This window comes from Podarcis liolepis (genome assembly GCF_965112155.1).
Source record: "Podarcis liolepis genome assembly, chromosome: 3".
Lineage (NCBI taxonomy): Eukaryota > Metazoa > Chordata > Lepidosauria > Squamata > Lacertidae > Podarcis > Podarcis liolepis.
The window spans coordinates 106,445,130-106,470,336 of record NC_139557.1 but is presented as its reverse complement, the minus strand read 5'-3'; the positions used below and the strand labels follow the sequence as shown (position 1 = coordinate 106,470,336).

Here is a 25,207-nt window from a genome sequence, read left to right as displayed (position 1 = left end):
CAACACATTTATCAGCCCCCACCCCAACTGTTAAGTATTTTTAAAGTACTAAAAATATATTTAAATTTAAAATATGGGTGTATTTTGTTCAGTCATTTTATTTTTTGTGCAGGCTTTTATATTTAATGTTGAAAGTGTGTAATATTTAAATGGCAGCCATGATCTCCTTTTATTGAAATAGAAAAGCTTGATTGTACAGTATATAGTATATCTTCTAGTGAGCTATGTAAATTATTGCACAGAGTTGCATCACTGTGAACAGAGCTGCTTAAACATTTCTACCAGTCAGTTGTAGGAGAAAATTCAAAAACTATCAATGCATTCTGGCAGGCAAGTGTGATAGGGCTTTTCCAGTGGTTTCACTTGTTTTTAGAAATGACCTCCCCAAGAACTGCATTCGGCTCCCTCCTTGATTTATTTTAAAGGAGCCCTAAATATTTTTCTTTTCCAATCAGCTTTTGGTTAATTTAGGGTGGCTAGCATGCTGTGCTGGGAGTGAGAGGTCTAGCCGTGCTATTTTCATCTGCTGCTTGTTTTTGTTTGTTTTTTAATTTAAGATCAATATTGTATTGATCTTAATTGTTTAGGTAGCTGTGTTGTTTTATTATTTTGCTTTGGTTTTCTACTGTAAGCCGCTTTGGGAAAGGTCTATGGTCCTGAAAATTGTTATACAAATGACTGAAATAAATACAATTCTGAACAACTGCCATCTGTTTAATGTCAGTGCAGGTATAGTTTCATGTTCTGCTTTTTTAATGATTGGTTTGCCTTACAAACAACTTCCTCCAACACCACTGGTGGGGGGGGGGAGGAAAAGCAGCGAACTATGTTTGATCAAACTTTCTCATACTATCATTGAAAATTCAACTTGAAATACAATAATTCCACATTTGGAGCTAATAACCTCTTTTATGTACACAGGGAGACCAGTGTAAATTTGATCATGATGCAGAAATAGAGAAGAAAAAGGAAATCTGCAAGTTTTATATACAGGGTTATTGTTCCAAAGGAGAGAACTGCATTTACATGCATAATATCCTTTTACAAATAATATCCTAAAGATATTTTAATTGTGTGTGTGTGTGTGTCTACATATACATATGAATATGACCTCAAATATATAATGTAAATGATATTTTCAAAGTAATAGATGATGGGAGTTCATAGCCTTTGATATGTCACAATAAGCATTATACTTAATATATTGTTTATACTTTGTTGTTAAAACATCAAAAATGCAGTGCTTACAATTAAAGAGCAGGAGTCCAAAATTTTGACTCTGCTTACAAGTCATGCCTATTATTTGTGATGCCCACTAATTTTTCCCTTTCCCTACTCCTGTGCTATGTTCAAAAGCCACACAGGATGGGAGAGAAACTATTTCTCCTTTCCTCTCTGGACGGGTGGAGGATCTAGGGAGAAAGGAGAGATGATTTGTCTTCTACAAATTGGACTTTTGCAGAAAGCTTCAGCAGCAACCTGCTGCCACTTCCACCACCTCCTACAAAAGCCTAATAGAAAGGGAAAGAGGCTACTCCATTTTTTCTCAACAAAATGGGCAAGAAAGAAGAGGGTCAATTCTCTCTTCCTGTTGGGTTTTTGCTGGAAGCAGCAATGAGGTACTGCCAGAGCTGTTTGCAAAAGCCTAACTTCATGAGAGAAGCTACATCTCTTTACCCTCATGGAGGACTGGAGAGAAAGGACAAGCAGCAATTTTGCCAAATGGGAAAGAGGTGTTTTCTGCTGGTAAGCAGGTGAGTAAATTTACAGAAGGCAGAAAATCTGAATCCAAAACATTAGCTGAGCATGATCCATCCTGTTCCATTAACAGTCATGAGGAGTTCCCTTTAGGGAGCCCAATAAGCCCACTCTCAAAGTGTTATACTTGTTAGAATCCTTAATACAGGCTCACATGAGTTCCCTTGCAAGTTCTATCATACAGGAGCTAAGTGCTACCACGGTGACAAGTGCAAGTTTTCTCACGATCCACTAACTAAAGAGTCGAAAGAACTCCTTGATAAGGTGAGTAATGCTCCTTTGTATCAACAGAATACCCCACATCATACTTTAATATGAAACTGATATTTCAAAAAAGCTGTTTTTCAAAACTAAGAAAAGTCTGGAGTGACCCAGTTTCAAATTGATTTTCCAAGGAGTCCAGTCACGTTTATCGATATTTCAGTTGCACATGATGTACAGTGTCATCTGTCAACGTAGTATATTTTCATGTAGAAAAAGCTGTTCTAGGCTTCATAGATTTTACCAGCATCTCATGATGAAGACAAACATCATATAAAAAGGGAGCTTACAGCAAGATCCTTAGCTGAAGGGTGAACCTGGCGCCCCTCAGCTTTGCAAGGCTTGCACATCACAAATGTTCATGCCATTAAACTAAATGCCATCTTATCATTCGATCTTGCACCTCCTTTGTTTCACTATCAGTTTATTTTTTATAGCACTGCTTATGCATTTATGCATTACCCATTTGTTTTCACCCTCCAGAAATGGCAAAGCTCCAGAAATTTGGGGAGAGGTTTCTTGTTGACTTCATGGGTAGCAGCTAGTTAGCAAAGTGGACAGTCAGTTTCTGGCAGGACTGGATTCCCCCCCCCCCTTAGTGATAGAACCCCAAAGAGGAAAAGCATGTTTGGTTGGAGCATTTTTATGTTAGCCCCACTGAAGTAAAAATGTTTTAAACTTTCTGATTTAAACTTTCTGCTTTCGTTTAACCCATTATCACCTTTTCCCTTTAGTTTTCCTCTTCAGGAATTATTCTTTGAATCTCCTAACTGTTCATACTGGTGTAGTGTAGTCTTACAGAAATTACAAGGTGCACATCACTGCACACTATCCATGAAATCATAGGATCCAAGGGTTCTGGGATGGGCTTGTTGTCTATTGACAGTGTTAGAAAAGATTCTCCCCAAAGTCAACATTTACTTTCGTAGTCATGGTCTAATTGAAACTAGCTGAAATAGTTGTTGCTATTGAGGGAGAACCCACCATCCAGTTCAGTTCAGTTCAGTGTACCAAAGAGTTGAACATTCATAGCAGTGAGCAGATGTGAAGCCAAAAGTTTGGATGGTGGACTGTGCTCTGATTTATCTAAATGTTAGAACATAATGTTCTGAAAACTTGGTTAGGTCTTTATAAGTGGCTTTTTTTAGGAGCTGCACTTCAAAATGGCGTTTGAGATTAATTGGGGTATAGTATGTGAGTTATTTTAATCTTGTTTGAATTCCATGGATGGTTTGACTTTTCTATTTCGAAGATTTGTTACCTACCCTAATCCTTCAGGATCAGATCAGATAGAATCCCAGTTAGGGGGTTGTATAACAGCAACCAGAATATTATGCAACAGAAACTTTTATAACTCCGAGTATAATTTGTGTATGTTTTAGGTACTGAATACTGAAGAGGAGCCACAAAATGATGATGAAAAGGAAGTGGAGGAACTTCGGAAACGAGGCATAGTTCCTCTTCCTAAGCCTCCTCCAGGAGTTGGGCTTTTGCCAACCCCACCAGAGCCGTATTCATTTACTGAGGAAGATGCAGAAAACTTTCAGGATCCCTCTGGTGAATTCAAGAAAATCCCATCTCTCTTTGAGATAGTTGTGAAGCCTACTGTGGATTTAGCCCACAAGATTGGGAAAACGTAGGTATTAGAAGTATAAAAGTTGTGCATGGTTTTAATGAGGCAATAAGGAAGTTCAGGAAAATGATGGCATTATAGTAATCTTACAGGACTGGTTAAAAACAGAGAGTTACAAGCACAATGACCCTAGAATATAACAGTGGTGGCAGGCATAGTTTGCCACTCTTAGCTGAAGTGGCAAGTAGTTTCAGACATACCGGTAGAAGGCTGCATTACGTTTTTTAGGAGAAAAGAGCTAAAACTGTATTTATAACCTTGCATAGATCTAGTATGTCTGATTGAAATAACACCTTAGTGAAAAATTTGTGTAATTATTGCCTACCTATTTTGATCTAAAATTTGGCCTATATTTAAAAACTAATTGCATATTGTTGACATCCTATTCAGAAAAATGAAAACTACTGGTTGTCCAGTCAGTCTCATTTAAAATATACCGTATTTTTCACCCCATAGGACACACTTTTTCCCCTCCAAAAATGAAGGGGAAATGTGTGTGCGTCCTATGGGGCGAATGCAGGCTTTCGCTGAAGCCTGGAGAGTGAGAGGGGTCAGTGCGCACCGACCCCTCTCGCTCTCCAGGCTTCGCGCAGATCTCCGCAAGCCGTGCCACGGCTTGCGGAGAGTTGCCTGTTCTGGGGGCTGGGGTCAGGGGAAATATTTTTCCCCCCTCTATTTCCCCCCCAAAAAAACTAGGTGCGCCTTATGGGACGGTGCGCCTTATAGGGCGAAAAATACGGTATGTATTAAGGAATGTCTCAAATCTCGCTTGTTTGTATTTCATATGTTTACCTTTTATAAGAAGAGCTCCTTATAAGGAGAACAGTTGCTTTTCATCTTTTTATTAGGCACTTAAGTATTTGAAGACTTCAGTCATGCTCCTTGTAATAATCCAAAGTTCACCTGTTTATGGTCTGGTGAAAAAACCAAACTGAATGGTAGTGTTCCCTTCTAAGAGAAAGCAAACTAGTTTTGACAAAATAGAGCATGTAGCCATTTTCAGACTCTTGACCACTATGCTCCTCATAACTTGCTTATAGTTTATACTTATATAAAAGTGGTATTGACCTAACTTTCTGTCTTGCAGTCCACCAGCATTCTATAACAGCACATCACCGCCAGGACCAGAGTTTGAAGGAAATGATCCACATATGTATAATACAGAATCGAGCCCAGGACATAATGGACCAGGAGGGCTCCCAGGTTCTCCTGGGCATCCTTGCATAGGTCTAGGAGGGCCGCAGAGTCCGCCTTTGCAGCCAGTTCCTCCGGGTTACCTAGGACCACAGGGTCAAGCCGGTGGACCAATGCATGGACAGCAGGGTGGGCCACCTTTGACGCCACCTGGTTCATCATACGGCTGTGCAGTTGCTCAAGAACATATGGCAAACATGCCCAGAGACAATCATTGCCTACCTGGTCCACCATATCAGCAAATCCCCGGTGAACGGCTGCCAAATACTTGTTACGAGTCCCTTCAGAATCCAGCCAATTTCTATGATAATTACTATTCGCATCAGGCTGTACATAACTTTCAGACAACCAATAACACTGGTGGTAAGTTTAAATTTTTAAATCTTATGTCCTTAGTTAGAACTAAACAATTGTGTCTCATGAGATTGGGAGCTGTAGTATAACTCAAAATCACCTAGTCTTGGGCCCTTCTCATTCAAGATTTATAAAAGTATTCCCAAAATACTCATTATGGGGGGGGCATGTGTGTGTAGGGGGGGAGAACACAGACTTTTGAAAGTGCGGTATGCTTCTGTATACTCTGCACACACCCTCTTCTTGAATTCTTGTATGGGGGACTCAGGACACCCTAGATCAGATGTGAAAGATAAATTATGCCTTCCCACCCTCCAGGATGCTTCTAATTTTCCCCCATAAGCACAAGTCAGTGCACAAGTCTCCAGTAGTCTCCATCTCTTCACCTGACAATCTTACCCCTGGCCTTTCCTAAGTGCTTGAGGTGCCTTCTAGCAGCAGCATCTAAAACAAGCATTCTGGCCATACCTAGAGGGACATGTGGTGGCTTGGATGCTACTTCATAGGGAAAGGCCAATGGAATGGTGCTGCTACTTGAAGACATGCTGAGCACCACTGACCAACCCTCTTCTTCCTCCCGCTCTGGGCTTTCCTGCTCTAGAGCAGATAAGAGCAGTTTGGGATAGAGGTTGATGATGTGGCCACACAGCTCCCAAGGGACACCCCTGCCCCTGACTTCCTCCCAGCTTTGGAACTAGGGAGGTGGCAAGAACACCACACAGCTAGCAGTCCCTGCCCACCTTGCAGCTTAAGCATTGGAAGGAAGGCTTGGTAACTCCATGCTTGCTAGAGGGCATTTGCACACTCAGCTGCGTTGAGGATGGTGAGAGATGAAGCCCGTTTGTATGTGAGAAAGTAAACCTATCCACTGCCCCCTAGAATTAAGCCTCTTATATGTACAGCCCCACCCCTTCATGTGCCACCTTGATGGCTTTTATAGAGATCTCATCAAATAGTACTTAACATTTCTTTGTAATTTCTGTTTAACTTATGTTGAGGATAAATACTAATTGTTTGTAATACTGTCAATGTAGATGGTGCGTGGCAAGGAGAATTTGCAGATCAACAGCCTCACCACATGTCTTCAGATTCACATAACAGCGGCAATGAGTACGAGTCAGACTGTGCTACAGCAGCAGGCCACAGTTCAGCTATTAATGTACCAGATTTTCTTCCTGCAATGCAGAAAGCCCTTTTTGTAAGGCTTAGTCAAAAACAACAAGACGATGGAGAGCAAATGAGCAATCAGTGTCAGAGATCCCTGAGTAGAGAAGAAGGTATTGTCACATTCTACACTTTTAAAATAACATGTTGTAACATAGTTGTGTGCATTTGCTGTTTCCAAATGTTAGTGAAGAGTTTAGTTTACTTCCTACTGGTGTTTATTTTCCTTGTAACTTTTACTAAAGTTACTTTCACACATTGAAGAATCCAGTTTGATCCAAGGAAGGGGTACTGGGGCTGATTCCATTCTGGAGATGAGTTAGTTTATCCACCCGCCTGCAAAACTCACAGTAACAGAGTTGCTTCATAATAATAATAATAATAATAATAATAATAATAATAATAATAATAATAATAATAATAATAATAATTATTTTATTATTTATACCCTACCCATCTGGCTGCCTTTCCCCAGCCACTCTGGGCTGCTTACAACATATTGTAGGCCCTCTGCAGAAGGAGGTGCCTATATTCTGCAAAACCTATAACTGCTAAATGAAATTCTTGTTCCAGTTTCAGCAGCCGAGAAGAAAATTGATTATGTAAATAGTTGGTATAAAAGGAAAAGGTACATATTGACAGAAATGACAGAAGTTCATGAGAACAAAGAAATGAAGGTTCATTCAATCCTTAGCAGAGCTCTGTAAAATGGAACTGAGAGTGATATGGAGAGGTGAATTATAAGTTCAGTCATACAGACATTTCTTCTTGAAGCTGCTATAGAAGGAGGCAGTGGTTTCCCTCTCCCAGTAACATGTCTGAGCTAGATTATTCTGTCCCAGTATCCAGACTTTATTCTCATCCAAGCGGTGTAGCACTGAGCTAAACTTAGACCTGAAAGGTGAGTGTTAGATTACTGCAATGTGTTATATGAAGATGATTCAGAAACTTCAGCTAGTGCAGAATTTGGTGACCAGATTCCTCACTGGGGCAAGAGGGTTTGAGCATATTCAAAGTGCTGGCTTTGATAAAGCATTAAGTGAGAAGCATAGCTCAAATCAGTGGCTCATGAGACTGTTAATCTCAGGTTCAAGCCTCATGTTGGGCAAAAGATTCCTGCATTGCAGGGGTTGGTTGACCCTCGTGCTACTTTCCAACTTCATAATTCTATGATTCTATGGACTGGCTCAGGACCACAATACCTCAAGGACAGCCTCTCCCTATATGAACCGAACCAGACCCTTCAATCATCATCTGAGGTCCTTCTTTGTGTGCTTCCTCCATGAGAGGTCCAGAGGATGGCAACATGAGAATGGGCCTTTTCTGCATTGGCTTTTCTGCAGTTTATGGAATGCTTTCCCCAGAGAGGCTTGCCTGGTGCCTTCATTGCATATCTTTAGGTACCAGGCAAAAATGTTTCTCTTTAAACAGGCGTTTGGCTAATTAACATTCTATATCCCTTTAAAGGTGTTTGTGGGAGGAGGGTTATTGCTTTGTTTTTGTTCTTGTTTTTATTATGTATTTTGTGTTCTCATTTTGCATTTTTATGTTGTGAACCTATGATCTTCAGACGAAGGGCAATATACATATTTAATAAATAAAATAAATATCACTGACATAAGCTAAGAGAAGGCAACAGACTATGGTTAAATAATTTTCCCCACTCACTTACTACCATATTTGTCATCCTAATAGGAAATTAGAATTCCTTTCTTTTACATAATCTGGTTTTATTAAAAAGAATTCCCAACACTATTTGGGAAATTCTGTTTTGTTTATCTTAGGAGAGAAAATATACACTATGGCTATTGAAATTTGTATGGTGTCTTGTCTTTTTCTAGATGATAATGTAAACTGGTACTCCAGTAGTGAAGAGGAAGAAGGAAGCAGTGTTAAATCAATATTAAAGACCTTAAAGAAACAAAGTGAGACATTAAGAAAACAGCAGCAGCAGGCAGCAGACCAACAGCTTCGTGTTATGCCTACTGACCCAAGACTTGCTAAAGAGCGAGGTCAAGGAAGCCAAGCTGTTGATCCCAGGCTAAGATCAGCTTCAAGATCAAATGCTAGAAAACCATCAGAGTCAGGAACCTTGGACCCAAGACTTGCACGAGATCCTAGAATTTTAAAGAGCAGCGAAGGCAGTCATGCTAGTTCATCTGCTAGTGGAGCAAACCCTGGTGTCAAGACTGTGCAAAAAGGATTAGAGGAGGAAGAAGAGGATGGAGAACGGGAGCTGAGAGAGAGAGCTTTCTTAATACCATTGGAACCTCTGCCTGGAGTAACACTACGGGATCCAAGATCTCAGCTTAGGCAATTCAGCCATATTAAAATGGACATTGTTCTGAGCAAACCCAACTTTGCTAAGCATATTGTATGGGCTCCTGAAGACTTACTCCCAGTACCTTTGCCGAAACCAGACCCAGTATCTTCAATCAACTTACCCCTTCCTCCACTTATAGCTGACCAACGATTTAATCAATTACGGAATATCAAAAGTGATCCCATCCCAAGTACAATACCATCTGACCCGAGATTAGCAGCAAAAGCAAAAAATAGTACACATTTAGTAAACAGAAGTGTCTCTTTGGACCACTCTACAGATTCTCATCCTGGTAGCACAAGCAAATTGGGAGACCCTCGCTTGCAGAAAACAATTGATCCCAGGCTCCACAGACCATCCAGTACAGACTCTCACCATGCAGTAGTGAAGGACTTTTTGCCTCCAAAGACTGACCCCAGGTTAGCCAAATCCAGCACTGGTACATCACAGTCCTCAGAAGCTGCAGCCTTTCATTCTGATTCGGATGCGTTACCCCCATATGCACCTAAGCTATCATCTGCCACTGCTAAACTGGGCACCCCTAGCTCCTTATTAAGTGGCATTAGCTTGTATGATCCAAGAAATCACACTCCATCAGACCCCTCTCCAGTTAATTCAGGGGAGAATGGAGAGAACCTGAAGAAGGGTATTTTGAAAAATGCTGGCCAAAATGAAGCTACGCTCTCAGAAGAACAGTTGCCTCAAAAAACATCCCTGCACATAGAAAAATGCCTGGAAACATCTGGAGAAGCCATTCCAGATAAAGTGGGCAGTAAATCTCAGGCTAAACACTCCAGTGCTGCTCCAGCAGTACACAACCTTCCCATCCAGGCGTTGTCAGGGTTAATCAGACCACAGTACAGTGATCAGAGGCCTGTAAGGCAGCCTGGGCAAATCAGTCAAACGTCAGAGAGTGATCCAAATGGGGAATCCGATGACAAATCACTGAAAGATGTTTTCAAGACTTTTGACCCAACGGCTTCACCTTTTTGTTAGCTGTGTGTTTATGAAGACTTTTTACCATTGTGAATAATGCAGGTTTCTGCGGTTTTGTAACTGATTTACCTCTATGCTTTATTTATTTTTAAATTATAACCAGAAACACATTTGGGCTGCTATTTTCAGAACCACATGCCGTAACACAGTATGCTATAGTGTTTGCCAAGTTGGTATTTTCTATATAATTTTCACATTTCAGGGAGATTAATCATTGATCTGTTTTTTAAAAATAAAAATAGGTATATCATGTTAGATCTGAAATAAGCACTTTCATTGTAAATAATCATTAAGGATTCAATTTGAAGACTTGTATATGTGTAATGTGTCTTTTCAAAATCAACATTTAGAGAATGTTTGCCACTTTTGTAAGATTGTATAGGTTCAAGCAATATAATGTACATTACTGTGAGAGACACTATTTAAAATGACAATTATCTGATCTATCAAGTCCAACTTGCTAAGTAAAATTCAAAAAGAATTGATCTTTTCTGAGCGTTGACACAGCATCATTTTTTATTCATGAATTGATACTCATAGCCTAAAAGATACTGTATTACATATTGAGGAACTGAAGCATTTTTAAAGTATTTTATTCTATGCTGTATATAGAAGAAGTTGCAAAGGACACTGCTAAAACATTTCTAAGTAGAAAATTCATAAGTTGTATGTGTAAAAAATGTATTTACTTTTTTCATGTATACATTATTCTCATTTAGTGCTGGCACATTGTGGTGTTCATGTATTCAATGTATTTTTGTATTCAACTGCTTAATTTGTATTGCTTTTTTGTATTGATATGTAATGACAGTAACATATACTCATGTGTCTGACATTTTTAACAAATTAAAAAAGAGTGAAAATCTCTTGACTTTTCATGGACTGCTAAAAGGCTGGGAAATCTGCATTGTAGTTTTTATCTACTTTCTCCCCCTTCCCTCCTAAGGTGTATATACTTGTTGGACTGCCTGGTCATTTCCTCCTACCCACAATAACCCTGTGTGGTACGTTAGCCTGAGATGTCATGGCCAAGCAGCGGTTTGAACCCATGTCTCCCAACTTTGGTATTCTTTCTACTACCTGACATGGGGGGGGGGTGAAGTTGAAGCCATCTGAAACAAACAAGATAGGCATATTGAAAGGCAAGGGCAGAGTTGCAACTTTGAGGATAGGAAACAGCTAAGCATGTGAATAATTGTGACCATAGTGGTGAGTACATTTGTGCATTGAACTTGGGCACTACGTCCACAGCAACTATAATGGGCAGACTAAATTATTCTGAGTGTGATATCTCTTTCCACAAGTTGGAGCATAACCAATGTCAGTAACCTGCTTCTGGGCAGAAACAGCAAAGCATTTAGATTTAGAGCAGTTCTGACTAAGGAGCTGATAGTTCTTGGGTCATGGATGTGAATGTGGGTTCGGTCCACGATCCCTTTTTGCGAAGTCCCAGTTCATCTCTGTCTGAATTTAAAGCTTCCTTGGCCCTGTGCCACCACAGACTTTTCCTCCACCTGCTGCAAAATGCAGCTACATTGGCTTCTTCTGAATTAGGGGCTGGTTGACGCAAACCCTGCAGAAAAGCGAAGCAAGGAAAGAGTAATGCTGTTTGAAAGTGAAACTAATACATTCAGGAAACGGGCTTTAGAATTATGCTAAGCAGATGCAAGCAAAACAATTCACAATCTCAGGGTGGTTGACAAGAGATGAGTGAGAAAATGCTCACTTTCCTGAGTATGTCACATCCCAAGATCAAAACACTTAGTTCAGTGCGATGTGAAAAGCCAAAGCAAACCTTGAGTTCACACACTCTTCACTCCTCTCTCATCTGGCACAGCTGTGAGGGGCCCAGAAGCTTCCACTTTTGCTTAACCACAAGCTAGTTGCATTGCCACAACTGACAAAATGTGGTTAATTTGAATTGGTAGCTAAAGCCAACTTGAAACCATGGGTTCATATAAACCAGTTTAAAATGACTGGCCCAAGGGTGAATGTAGTCCATGTGAACCGAAAAGGTCTAGACTCTAGCTACTCCTGCCTTGAAGCAACAAAGTGCAGTGAGGTAAGACGAGGGAAGAGTTTCGCTCCCCTCTCCCACGTAGTCTTTTTAATGTAAGGACCCCCAAACCCCTGCTTTGTATGTAAATAAAAGGCTACTTACTTTGACGCAAGCCACTTCTGCAGCCTTTAACATCTGAAGAGCTACCTGGATTAGGTTCTGTGCATTGCTCACAAGGTGCTCGGCAGATGACCTGCTTTTACCTGTTGATGCGTTTACCCTTGGAAGTACAGAGAGAAAGCATTATGCAGTGCACCTAAGGTGTGACATGGGGCTTCTATGGCTGGAGGAAGAGGTGTTGAACCCTACTCATGCATTGTTTTCCTGATCTAAACCCTCTAGGGATGTTTTTGGGGTGTTCTATTGATTACTCTTTTATTTTTTAATAATAATAATAATAATAATAATAATAATAATGTCTTTATTGTCATTGCCCCCTTCGGGGACAACGAAATTACTTGACTGCTCCATAAAAACACTAATTAAACAATACAGTATAATACAGCAAGGGAGATTAGATGACTTTCAAAGTCCGGGCTTCCCATTCAGGGCCGAGATCGCTCTGGAGAAGAAGCTGTTCTTAAGACGACTCGTTCTTGTCTTCATCGACCTGGATCTCCGTCCCGACGGCAAGAGCTCAAAGAGACAGTGACCAGGATGCGATGGATCTTTTACTATGTCCAGTGCCTTCCTATGGCACCTTGTGGCATAAATCTGCTCTAAGGTGGAGAGTGGGCAGCCAACAATGCTCTCTGCTGCCTTAACAACCCTGCACAACCCCATCTGTCCTGGGTAGTACAGCTTCCGTACCACACACATAAGCCATAAGTGAGCACGCTCTCAATGGCACAGTGATAGAAGGCAAGCAGCAGTTTCTGCGGAAGATGGTTTTTCCTTAGTATTCTCAAAAAGTACAGTCTCTATTTATGTAATATTGTTGTAATTCTACCCCAATAAGGCTAGTTCATATCATCCATTGCCAACCATCCCAGTAAACATAAGGATCAAGGGTGATTTAAAAAAACAAAACTTTTAAATCGACTAAAGAAAGATGATTCACCTTTCCTGGGTACCAGTGCTGAAAAGCCAGCACTGAAGTGCTCAGTTTACAAGAACAAACTCACAGTAAGTATGTTCACTGCTGCAACTCCCTCCCTCATCCACTAGAATGGGGCTTGGAACCTTTTGCCCTCCAGTCCAGACCATCATCATCCCAGCTCCCCAGAGGGGCAGGCAGCTAATGAGATCTGGAGGCTATGAATATCTGGAGGGTCACAGGTTCCTCAGCCCTACACAGAGATATGCAATAAATATCTCCCCTAGCAATAAATTGTGCCAAGGATAAAATGCAAAGCATGTTATCCTATGGAAAGAATCAGAGAGCATGTTCTGAAAGAGCCAGTTACCTGGAAACGATGCTAAGCTGGTAGCTAATGGTCTTGGTTTGCTCCATGGCATACAGCAGTTCGGTCGCACATCTTTCGTCTAGACAGTTCTTTGCAATGATGCCTGCAAACTTTACCAGGGTTTCCCCTCCAGAAATGATCTGTGCGGCGCAGGAAATGAGTTGTTCCTTGGTCTAAATGGGAAGCAGTTCCAAAAGAAAACCCCACAACACAAAATCAGCCCTGATATCCACTAATACATTCACACTCTACTCTTTATCCAAAGAACTCAGAATAGGCCTTAAGAGACAGTGTCTATAACCTGCAGCTGAGGGATAATATCATTATAAAAAGCTGCCTGCATCTGGAAACGGGAGCAGGGAACCCTTGGTCCTCCGAATGTTGCTGAACTACAACTCCCATCGGCTCTAGCAAGCATGGCCAATGTCTAGGGCTGGTGGGAGTTGTAGTTCAGCAACATCTGGATGCCCCAAACCTTCCCACACCACATCTAGAAAGGCAGCAGGTTAAGGAGAAGGGCTAGGTTGGAGCATTCTTCCTGATAGAATAGTTTTCTATGTGGAAAGGGAATGTGGACTATTTAAACATTTCAGCTGAGGTTAAGGACAATGTTGTCCAGTGTGAGAAAGGCATAACCAGCCAGAAGACAGCAAAGGAAAGCAAAACAAAAGGCACAGATGAGCACCCTGAAAGCCAGCTTGGCATATTTATTTAATAGGTGAAGTTTCTCCAGGAGTTTGCACAGCAGAATAACAGAGGCAGCACTGTAGAGAAATGAGAAAGGGCAGAGTCTGTTGAGAAGGAGCAATATGGTGACCTTCTGAGCTTTTGCCCTGGTCTTCTTTCCCAAAAGAAAAAACATTAATGTGGAAGTACCGCGATTGGCCCCTTCCTTTTTAGAAACTTGGCCATGTAGGACATCTGAGTTGTCATCTGCTGCGTGACTTGTGCAATTGGACAGCCGTCGTGCCCCAACTTCTCAGAGTCTCCCGGCGAGGCAGCAGGGCTGACTCTCAAGCTGCGTTCAGACTGACTGGGCTCAAAACCACTTTGCGGATCTTCCCGAGGCTGATGGAGAAAGCAAAAGAGGAAATTCCAGCCTAGAGAATATACAGCATGTCCTCTTGATAAAATGCAAAGAAGAAAATCCAGGTACTCAATAAATTAAATACATTTCTATATCATATATAGGACAGCCAGATACCCAAGCGTATATAAACACTGGTATTAACAAACGAGAGTATGTAGCCACACATCAATGAGATACAAGGTATGAGTATAATTCACTGTACAAAACAACTGTATTCTGAGGGTAACGATTCTGTGTTTCAACTTTTAAAGTCATCTTCAGTGCCATACAAGTAAAGAGGGGCCTGTACTTAGATATGGGTCCAGAAGGCATAATAATATTTGTGATTTGCTGCAACAAGGTGCTTTTGTGGTTTGGGGGGGGGGGGAATGACCTGTTTCTCTTCAGACCCCAGCAGCAAGTTTATTCTTCTGCTATTGGGAGAAGTAGCGGTGTGGGGGTATTTTTTACCAAGCAAACGCTTGGCCAGTTCTGCATATTTGTCTCCCTAAGCCAGCCCCCTCCCAACCTGGTGCCTCCAGATGTTTTGTATGTTAATCCATCAGCCTCAGCCGGCATGGCCAGCCAGGCAGCAATCTGGAGCTGGGGAAGGGTACATTATCCCAAGGAGGGGAACATGTGGCCTGTGGATGTAGTTGGATTCACAAAACACACGTCACAGAAGAGAAGCACGATAGACTGAAGGGCTAGTAAATAGCCGAGGGAAAGGTGGAGATGGCTTCTGAGCCCCCAAACACAAAACCCATATTTGTTTGCTCCAAAACCCACTTCCCATAAGGGAAACTGGTGAGGCTGAAAGAATGGATTTTTCAGAAAAGATCTTGCAATAAGTTGGAGCAGTTCTGCTCCTCTCACCGTATCCTGATGCAACTCACGAGAAAGCAGTGGTATTGCTGGCAAGGCAAAGCGCAATAACTGCTAAATAGCTATCGGAGATACGAACCATCTTACCGTTTTGGTAACGTCCCTAGCAAGCAACAGGCCTTGCCCAGTCTTAGTGCCTTTGTGCTTTGGTGTCCCAGGACTCTGGTCCTTTGCACTACCCAGTTCTTTCTGTAAGGGGAGTTGCAGCTGACAGACAGATTGGCTGGAAGGCATGTGCCCCTCCTTGTTTTGCAAGCACCTCCTCACATGCGCCACAGCCGCTTCACTTGCACCCTTTGTGGACTGAAGCTGTTTCACAAGATAAGCCGCTGTAGCAGACCACTCGTATAAAACACTGTCTCCGAGAAGATGCTCCTTGTCTAGCTGGCTTTGGAGTTCCCCAGCTCTCCTGATCACTTCATCAGTGAGGAGCAGAAGGTGGTCTGCTGTGGAGAGTAAGTTCCCTCTCAGTTCCTCAGAAGAAAGGCTCTCCAGAGCATCACCGACGGTCTTTTTGACCATCTGGATATTTGCCCGGAGCTCATCCGCATTTTTCTCAAAGGCCTCCTTGTCTATTTCGCCCCTGTCTCCTTCACTGCCACGTGGCACAGGCTGGGTTCGGCTGATGATGTTTCGGATGCAACTCAAGTATTCCCCATTGATCGCACTCATCTGAAGCAGAAGGACTTTGGCTGTTATGGCAAGTTCCCTTTGGAGAAGCTCAAAACGAACTAACAAATTGGGGGCAGGCAGCGGGGAGGCGGTCAGAACATCGGCAACTCCAAGCAGGGAGTATGTCAGTATTTTCATCTGCTCCTTTAGTGCTGTAACCTCATGCTTAGCGCTGTGTTCAGCACATGACAGAAGCGACAGCCTGCTTGCTTCCTGTATCCGAAGGGAACTTTCTGATACTTCTGCCAGGCTGCTCTGCAAGCAAGGCAGGTGCTTTGTTTTGGCTCGCAACTCGGTTAAGGACAATACGTCTCTTCCTATAAACTGGTCTACAGAGTTTAGGAATGCTTGGATGGTGACAGACCACAAGAGGCAATGAGCATCCATTGTCTCCAGCTCAGCCTTGTTGCTGGAGCGGGGCTGATTAACAGCCAGCGCCTTTTCAAGCAAGAGTTTTGTCCTGGCTTGCACACAAATGAATTTAGCTTGAACTCGCAGAAAAGTTTCGTGAAGTCCAGGAAGCTCAGGGAGCCCCTCGTTGTGTTCTAGACGAGTGGCTTGGCCAGCCAGCTGAACAACAGCCTGTAAAATCTCCGTGATCTCGCCTAACACTTTAGCATTGTCAGAAAATTCGGGAGAGGATCGAACGCAAATTAACTGCCTAGCCAGGCTGTACCAGGAACTTGCAACAACGGTCAGACCTTGCTTAACTGCATCAATTCTCTCTGAGAGCAAAACTGCTGTTTGCTGAAGTGTCTCTGTGCAAGGAATAGAGGTTGCGTCTACCTCTCTGGCTGAGCTAATAAGACAAGGGATTAATGTCACTATTTCTCTGTATTGCAACAGTTCCTCTGACACAGGCAGCTTAGAAACCTGCAAGGCCTCTTTAGCAGCATCCACCCAACAACTGGAAAGCTCCAATAAGTCAGAGCAAGCACTGTTCAGACTTGTGACATTGTGTGTCTTTGTAGCTGCTAGGATCTCGCTGATCAGAGTGTGCATATCAATCTTTCCACTTGCACCTTCAGAAAATAAATCACTGCCACTAGGATTTGGGGAGGAAGAACTGTAGACAGGGATAGACCTGCCTGAGAGCTCTTCAAGTAATTCTGAATTGTTTGAACTACTTTGCTTTGTGGTGCTTTGTGTATCAAGCTCTATAAGGTCCTGGGGAGTGAAACAATCTGGAACATCTTTGAAAAGAATGCCGCTTCGAACACCCACCCGAAGTGGGCTGAGAATATCTGGCTGATTGCACTCATCCAGTCCCAGTCTGACACTGCAAGCAGCCTCCATCAAATCTTTTGCCCTCTTTGAATATTCATCTTTGGCTTGCAGACTAGCCATTCTTGCCAGACACTGATCTGCAGCAACCTTCACCTGCGGTATGGCATTTTCCAGTTGCTTAATTAGAACCAGCAGTCCATTCCGGAAAATGGGATCTCTGGCTCTGTTCAGATGTCTGCTAATAAACTCAACAACTTGCACAGCTCTTTTGGAAAGACTGGATGCGTGCTGAGAAAACTCTCCAGACTGCTGCTCCTCTAAGGCCTTTTCACTCCTTGCTTTGTGCTCCACCATGTCCTGCAGACATAATTTGAGGAATTCACGCAGATCAATTACTTTGTCCAAACACATCAGCAGGCTTTCGGTTGTGCTCAACCACGTCTGACACAGGAAGTGCAATTTTTCGGGTGCACCCTTACGACCTGGAGGGTTGCTCATTTCACTGAGGAGGGCAGGCACAGTGGCAAGAAGTCTACTCAGATGGTCTACACAGCCTTCGATGCTTTCAATGGTTTTCCTTTCGGTGCAGGTGACTAGAACAAAATTTGTCGCTTTGAGCATCTGGTTGGAATGGTTGAAGAATTCAGTAGTGAGAGGCTTCAGTTTTCTTAGGAATCCTCCATTTTCAGCAGGAGAACATGGTTGCATGGCAGCTTCCACCAACCTCTTCATGGGTCCTTTGGTCTCCACAAAATTGTCCAGAACCTGATAGAGAACAGCAGTACGTACTGCTTGATCAAGATTTTCCATCTCTGCTCTCATGGCAGAACATTTCTCTTCTATACTACCCCCTCTCTGGTTTTCCACTGGGAAACCCTCCAATGTGCCCTCATTTGTGGCAATCATCTTTCTGAACTTCAGGAGGCGATGGCAGTGCTGGACCAGATTGAGCTTCACAGGTCCTCTTGATGAGTCAGCTAACAGCATGCTGTAGAATACTAGCGATTCTACAAGGAAGCTTATCTCACCCTCGTTGGACTGAGGTCTGGACAGGAGGCTCAAAACATTGTGCAAATGGTGAGGAAAGAGCCCAGTTCTTTCATGTAGTTTCTTTGTTCCCTTGTTCCTCAGCTGGGAGATCAATTCCTTCACCGTGCTTCTTGCCAAGCCAAAAATATAGCTTTTCGAGACTTCCACTTGCTCATCACCAGGATGCTTTAAGCTGCTGAGTTTTGCTGTGTACAGCATCGGAATGCAGTTCTTAAGGAGCTGTAGGGTTTGAGCCAAGTGCTTCTGACAAGATTCTTTCAGATCCCAAAGAAGTCTTTCTGTCAATTTGGTCAACAGCAACAAAGCCTCCGAAAAGCTGCGGAAAGTGACCAGCATTGCGGATACGTCTTCAGCAGGTTCCAGTACAAGGAGGCAGTTGAAAAGCCAGTGGCCAGCTTGAATTATCTTCCTAACCAGGGCATCATCTTCTGCTTGGAGGACCTAGTAAATTAATTAAGAATGTATGTATTATTATTTTTTAATTGCATTGGAATAATCATTTTGGGTGAGGGAGATTAAACACCACCTGCATTTTGAGAATGTTGATATATAAATACTAGTTATAATGTTAAAAGCACAGGCATATTAGCAGCTTTCCTGCGCTGTCATCTCATTTTATGAAGGTCAGGATTAAAATAAAAATAAAAATAGATTTTAAAATGTCAGCATAGTTGCAATAATCTACAGTGGTACCTTGGGTTACATACGCTTCAGGTTACAGACTCTGCTAACCCAGAAATAGTGCTTCAGGTTAAGAACTTTGCTTCAGAATAAGAACAGAAATCATGCTCCGGTGGCGCGGCAGCAGCAGGAGGCCCCATTAGCTAAAGTGGTGCTTCATGTTAAGAACAGTTTCAGGTTAAGAACGGACCTCCGGAATGAATTAAGTACTTATCCCGAGGTACCACTGTATTTGGCAACTCTTATAGTGTCATTATAGCGTCATGCTTTTGTATTATGGTGCTGGAGGAGACTCTTGAGAGTCCCATGGACTGCAAGAAGATCAAACCTACCCATTCTGAAGGAAATCAGCCCTGAGTGCTCACTGGAAGGACAGATCCTGAAGCTGAGGCTCCAGTACTTTGGCCACCTCATGAGAAGAGAAGACTCCCTGGAAAAGACCCTGATGTTGGGAAAGATAGAGGGCACAAGGAGAAGGAGACGACAGAGGACAAGGTGGTTGGACAGTGTTCTTGAAGCTACCAGCATGAGTTTGACCAAACTGCGGGAGGCAGTGGAAGACAGGAGTGCCTGGCGTGCTCTGGTCCATGGGGTCACAAAGAGTTGGACAGGACTAAACGACTAAACAACAACAATAGTGTCATTATCCTAAACGCAGGAATGGGGAACCTCAAGCCCAGAAGCTGAATGCAACCCTCCAAGCTCCTCTTTCTACCCAGGCCACATGTCTCATTGTTCCTGCTCGGTACCTTGAGTGCTTTGGCCCAGCTAGAATGTGTCCTTAAACTCAGACAATGCCTCTTGCTTGCCTGGATAAAGAAAAGAGAGGGGTGTGTGAGTGGGTGCAGAAACTAGCTGCTGTACAAAGGGAAAAATTACATCCATTGCTCCACCCATTTTTGCATCTGGCCCCGCCCACCACCAGCATGTGGTGGTGCCCAGAAGGTTGCTCAGAAGGGAATGTGGCCCCCTGGGTTGAAAAAGATTCCCCTACGCTCTCCTAATGTTCCAAAGATGGGCTTTCATTTTCATATATTACCTATACTGTATAATATTATTGCAAGAAAAATGTCGTCATGCTGTAGTTTGCATGGCCACCACTAGGTGGCGAGATGAACCTCAGGATGACAACAACAGGTGAAGTGAGCAAGCAGGTAGGCAGGCCTTGCCATGCTCCCCCGGTCATGTTGTTGCCGCCACTACTCACCTGCCCATCATGAGCAACATGAATGATGACTGTAGCTACCTTCCAACATTTCTCCGATGAAAATAGGGACGTCCTACTCCATAAAAATAATAACAATAATTTTATTGTATATATACCCTGCCGATCTGATGGGGTTGCCCCAGCCACTCTAGGCAGCTTCCAACATAATCAAACATTTAAAAGCTTCCCTATACAGTGGTACCTCGGGTTAAGTACTTAATTCATTCCAGAGGTCCGTTCTTAACCTGAAACTGTTCTTAACCTGAAGCACCACATTAGCTAATGGGGCCTCCTGCTGCTGCTGCGCCGCCAGAGCACGATTTCTGTTCTCATCCTGAAGCAAAGTTCTTAACCCTAGGTACTATTTCTGGGTTAGAGGAGTCTGTAACCTGAAGCATCTGTAACCCGAGGTACCACCGTACAGGGCTGCCTTCAGATGTCTTCTAAAGGTTGTATAGTTAATGATCTCCTTGGCTCGGGGGTCGGATAACTCCATACCGTCCAACATTTCTCTGATGAAAATAGGGCCGTCCTAAGGAAAAGTGAGACATTCTGGGATCAAATCAGATTCTGGGAAACAGGGACGGTCCCTGGAAAACAGGGACACTTGGAGGGTCTGCTGCAGTCTCTAGTAATATAAATACAAATTCACAGTGCAATGAAGTCTGGGCATGTATGTAAACGCTACAAGCTTTGTTCCTCCCTGATGAGCAGCATGGTCCACCAGTTACGGCACCCTGCGCCCCACAGGGTGATACTGCAAGGCCTGCCCCCAACTCCCCACTGACTCAGGAAGAAGGTCTAGGGTATGACGCCATATAGAAGAAGCCTGAGGTTGCAGCCAGCAGTTTGTCACAATTAACTGTCGAAGAAGACATCACTGAAACACTGGTGAGCGAGCCCGTTTGTGTTTAAACACACTGGAAATACGTTTGTCGTACTTTTATGGTTTCCACGAGGATCCTTTTTGCAGATGCAGCCAGTTCCTCTAGGCAGTTCTTGGCATCAGGTTGAATAAAAAGCTTCTGAGCAACCAGGAGGATGTTTTCTCCAGAGATCAGGAGAGATTCCGCTGCGGGTGCCATTTCCCGCTTTAGCACCTCATCATCGGATTCTTCAGCCAGCCTAGAATCAGGCAGAAGATAATAATAGTAATAATAACAACAACAACAACAACAATAATAAATATTATTATTATTATTTCTACCCCGCCCTCCCCAGCCAAAACAGGGCTTTGAGTGGCTAACATTAAATACATAAAACCAGGCAATCAATTAAAACACATCCTAAAATCAAATCAGAATCAAAGTGAAATCCAGTCAGATGGCAACCTGCAGATTAGGGTTGGGGACCTTAAATGCTCACCAGCCTAACTGTTTGTACTGATCTTATATGAGCCTGTGAGAAAAGTGGGGGGGGGGCACTTTCATTCAAGTTCTTATAAGGAGAAAGGGGGAGTCAGACTGGACCCAAACCAAAGGCCTGGCGGAACAGCTCCGTCTTGCAGGCCCTGCGGAAAGATATCAGATCCCGCAGGGCCCTGGTCTCTTGTGACAGAGCATTCCACCAGGTCGGGGCCACAGCCGAAAATGCCTTGGCTCTGGTGGAGGCCAGTCTAACCTCCTTGAGGCCTGGGACCTCCAAGATGTTATTTGTTATGTACTGAAGTTCTCACCCTGGGCTAGCAGGGGGATACTGTAGATAGTTTTCACTCAGGTCCACATATGCAAATCAGGGATTGAAAGTGACATTCAGTGGTTGGATAGTTACAGAAAGTTGTTACAGTTGCGTTGTACTGGAGCTCTATATAACCAGGCTGGCTGAACCCTTCAGTTCAGTTCTGTTCTGGCCTGTGAATTAACAAGAGCTGTTTGAAGAATCGCTGTGTCGTCTGATATGTTCACCCACAACTTAACATTATTATTTGCAGACTGTAAGGTCCTCCATGGGGCATACCAGGAGAGGCGGTCCCGTAGGTACGAGGGTCCTAGGCCATATTGGACTCAGCTCAATAACTCTTTTTCTAGAAAAATAGCACTGGAGCCAGCATTGCTTCCTCTGATGGCTTAGCAACAGTGATGGATTAGGTGTCCTTAGCAATGCCTGATGAGTGCTGAATCATGAGAGCTACCTCCACAATTTGCATGCTAACTTTCTTCAGAAATGGCCAACTGACTTTTTTGTTTTTGTTTTTAATGAACGTTAAGAGACTGGAGCCACTGGTGGTCTTGGGCCTCTCAAAATCCTATTCTTTCTACCCATCTGTTGATGGCCCTGCATGACAACTTGGCAAGCCCAGTCCCTGACTTAATATACGGGGGAATTTGGATGGCTAGTTGGTTGGTTTGAGCCCAGATTTCAAACTGAACTATTTTACTTTTAAAAAATAAATATTACCTCCTTGCAGTAGAGGAAAGCTGTCCAGTAGCTTTGGCTAATTCCTCCGCTGCCTCCTGCAAACCAGCCAAACCTTCACGATTCACTTCTCCCCATTGTACTGCTATAATTAAGTGGTAAAGTTCAGCAACCATGGGTGAAATAATTCTCTCGGTGGATTTGGTGTAAACAACAGCAGTGATGTCATACAGAGAAAAAGGTTCCATTGCTTCGGTTCTGGAAATAGGAAAACCACTGTTACCTAAGTCAGTTCTGCAATGTAAACAAAGGGGTGTTAATACAGTATAGTTACTAAAGTGCTCGCCCCATCCCCCAAATAAATTTGAAAGAAACAAATAGGCCTAGGATTAAACTAAGTTATAATTAAATAAATGGGATCTAGAATATTAAGAAAAGTTAATAAGATGGATTATACAGTAATTGGAAATTGTTTTAGTTTAAGAATGATATTGGAAAGCTGTTACTTTCAACCACAAGGAAACTCAGAAGGGAGGGACTAGAGGAAGTCATCCAAGATGTTTAAAAGGTTGGATTTGTAAAGAATTAAATTTGTTGTTATTGTTTATCTGTTTATTGTTCCTTTTTTCTTTTTTTGTTCATTGACGTATTTTGATGCATTTTTCTTTTTTTCTGTTTTTGTGTGTCATTCTGCTTTGTGGTTTTTGTTATAATTGTGGAAAATCTAATAAAAATAAATAAATAAATAAATTTGAAATTCCAGAGGTGGGCATATGTACTTCCTGTTTCCGTGTCATGAAAGAGCACTGAGGACTTACTACATCTTTGTAATCACAGCTTATTTACCAATACAGAAACAGATCACATTGGTTAGCAGGCAGAAGAACTACTAATTCTGCTTCAGATCCCCAAGGACCAACTGCATTGCAGGAATATCTCAGCTGTAGCTGAAACACTCAGCTGAAAACCCTCCCAACTCTCTCTTCTGACGCTATACATATTTCTGCCAGACTCTGATGAGCAACACAATGCTGATATGGTATGTTACTCCTGTTTTAATAAACTTACCATATCAACATTACCTTTTAGCAGTACCTAACAATACCTAACTGCCATATTTAGTGAGGATTCATGAATTTAAAAAATATAATTGTAGAGATCTTTTCCCCTATTAATTTCTGCCAATCAACACATTAGAAGATTAACAGATTTAGAGTGAATCAGCAATTCTGACTTGTTAACTGCATGTGTTAATTGGCTTACCAATGCGTAATATCTGTGTTGTCAACAGCTCTTTTTGTGAATGGTGACTGTTAATAACCTAACAATCGCCAGCTGTGCTTTTCTACATTTCATTACCTCCTTACCTGGCTGTATACATTTCCTACCCATCCCTAACTATGTGGGTCTGGCTGTGCATGTGATTTGTGATACACACGCACACACACACCCCCCCCCACTTGGTGACATAGATCTGAAGAAAAGTGTCGTGGTTCACACAAACGCCACAATAAATTTGTTAGTCTTTAAAGTGCCACAATACTATCTGGGAATTTTTGCTGAGACGTACTAACAGAGCTATCCCGCCAGAAGTTGTTAATCTGCCATATGCATGTTTTAAATCGAAATAATAAAAGTTCTGATAGGCTCGGAAATAGCTATGCACATAAAATGAAATCTATTTTCAGAGTGGAAGGTAAAAACATGTGCAGTCCCTCTTTTTTATGAGAATCATTCAAACACACCCCACACACCGCTAGAACGGACACCCACACATGAAGGAAGAGTGATAACTTACGTATGTTGCTGCAAAGGGGGAGTCTATTGGTTTCCAAATGCACACTTCTCATTAATGGACTAGAAATGGCAGCTTTCATAAATAATTTATCTTGGCTTGTTTACAAGTAATCGGAGCCATCGGCAGATGTGATGCCTGTCATGGCAACAGGCAGTCAGCTGATTGGGGACCTGACATCACTGTCAATGGGTCTGGCTGGCAAATCATGGTGAACCTGTTAAGAAGGCAAACCTCCCACAGCTACCAGACCTCACACCTGATGTCTTAGGAGATCTGAACCATAAGGAGTTGAGGGACAGGAAAAAATTGAATTCTTATATGACAATGGTAGAATGACACAGAGAGGTGGAGCATGTCTACACAGATGTATAGAGGTGAGGGAGAATTTTAATTTGGTTCACACTTAAAGGCAAACCTACTTAATTCTCACTTTACCCGAAGCATTGCACAAATTGAATCACAGACAGCTTTCAAAATTTGCACTTTTACAAAAATTTCACTGCAGCTCTGAAGCCAAGGAATGTGCACAAACATTCAAATGCTAGGGTAAAGTGTTTCAGGAAAAGGCACGTTGGTGAAAACTGCATACGAAAATGAAAACCGATTTGCAAAAATGTGTTCACGCCATAAAATTGCATGCAAGAATGTTTCTATTAGGATAAATTCTCACTGAAATGCTGGCAAGTTTTCACTGGGGCTTTTATTTTTTCTTCCCCAAAAAATTGCAAACTGATGTGGAAATGTGGTGAACCTAACTTTAGGCTGGAGAAACAAGAAACTGAGAGAAACTGAAATTGACAGGCTTCCCCATCCCCTCCAACAGGAAACAGGTCCATCAAATTTCACTGGACCTGAAGTTCAAGCTGATACAACAATCATTACTATTTTGTACAAGCAAGACATCTTTGATGCCATTTCATGAGCGGTCTGATAAATGTTGGCGCTGCCACACAGAATATACCTCACTGAGCCACATGCTATGGTCACGGCAAAGGAATTGCCCCATCCATGGGAAGAAGTGTGTTCTTGTAGAAAGGTATGAAATCTGTTGGCGTTAAGCTGCTCATAGACTACATGCCTGTATTGTGGAGTCTGACTGATGGGACAGCGTCGTT

General features: G+C 42.6%; 2 protein-coding genes across 4 annotated transcripts in view; one reads left to right on the top strand and one right to left on the bottom strand.

The window, feature by feature from the left end:
• Window positions 1-10,549, top strand: part of ZC3H6 (zinc finger CCCH-type containing 6) — a 23,054-nt gene extending 12,505 nt beyond the window's left edge. Inside the window, exons 7-12 of the mRNA XM_083494136.1 lie at window positions 922-1,035; window positions 1,915-2,022; window positions 3,402-3,655; window positions 4,740-5,209; window positions 6,235-6,477; window positions 8,206-10,549. Coding sequence (XP_083350262.1) covers window positions 922-1,035; window positions 1,915-2,022; window positions 3,402-3,655; window positions 4,740-5,209; window positions 6,235-6,477; window positions 8,206-9,683 — 2,667 coding nt within the window. The 3' untranslated portion in view covers window positions 9,684-10,549. The remainder of the gene's footprint in view (window positions 1-921; window positions 1,036-1,914; window positions 2,023-3,401; window positions 3,656-4,739; window positions 5,210-6,234; window positions 6,478-8,205) is intronic.
• LOC310702505 (uncharacterized protein) lies at window positions 10,182-25,207 on the bottom strand. Of its 3 annotated transcripts, none has more exons than XM_083494105.1 (8): window positions 24,528-25,207; window positions 22,337-22,552; window positions 20,881-21,064; window positions 15,190-18,492; window positions 14,025-14,216; window positions 13,149-13,321; window positions 11,845-11,962; window positions 10,182-11,256 (listed from the first exon to the last, which is right to left on the bottom strand). In XM_083494105.1, the coding sequence occupies exons 2-8, from the start codon at window positions 22,540-22,542 to the stop codon at window positions 11,062-11,064; spliced, it is 4,371 nt and encodes a 1,456-aa protein (XP_083350231.1). In that variant the 5' UTR covers window positions 22,543-22,552; window positions 24,528-25,207; the 3' UTR covers window positions 10,182-11,061. The 3 variants fall into 3 exon arrangements, with proteins under 3 accessions (XP_083350231.1, XP_083350230.1, XP_083350232.1); XM_083494104.1 differs by lacking the exon at window positions 24,528-25,207 and adding an exon at window positions 24,093-24,520; XM_083494106.1 differs by lacking the exon at window positions 24,528-25,207 and having other exon boundaries at window positions 13,149-13,288; window positions 22,337-22,614.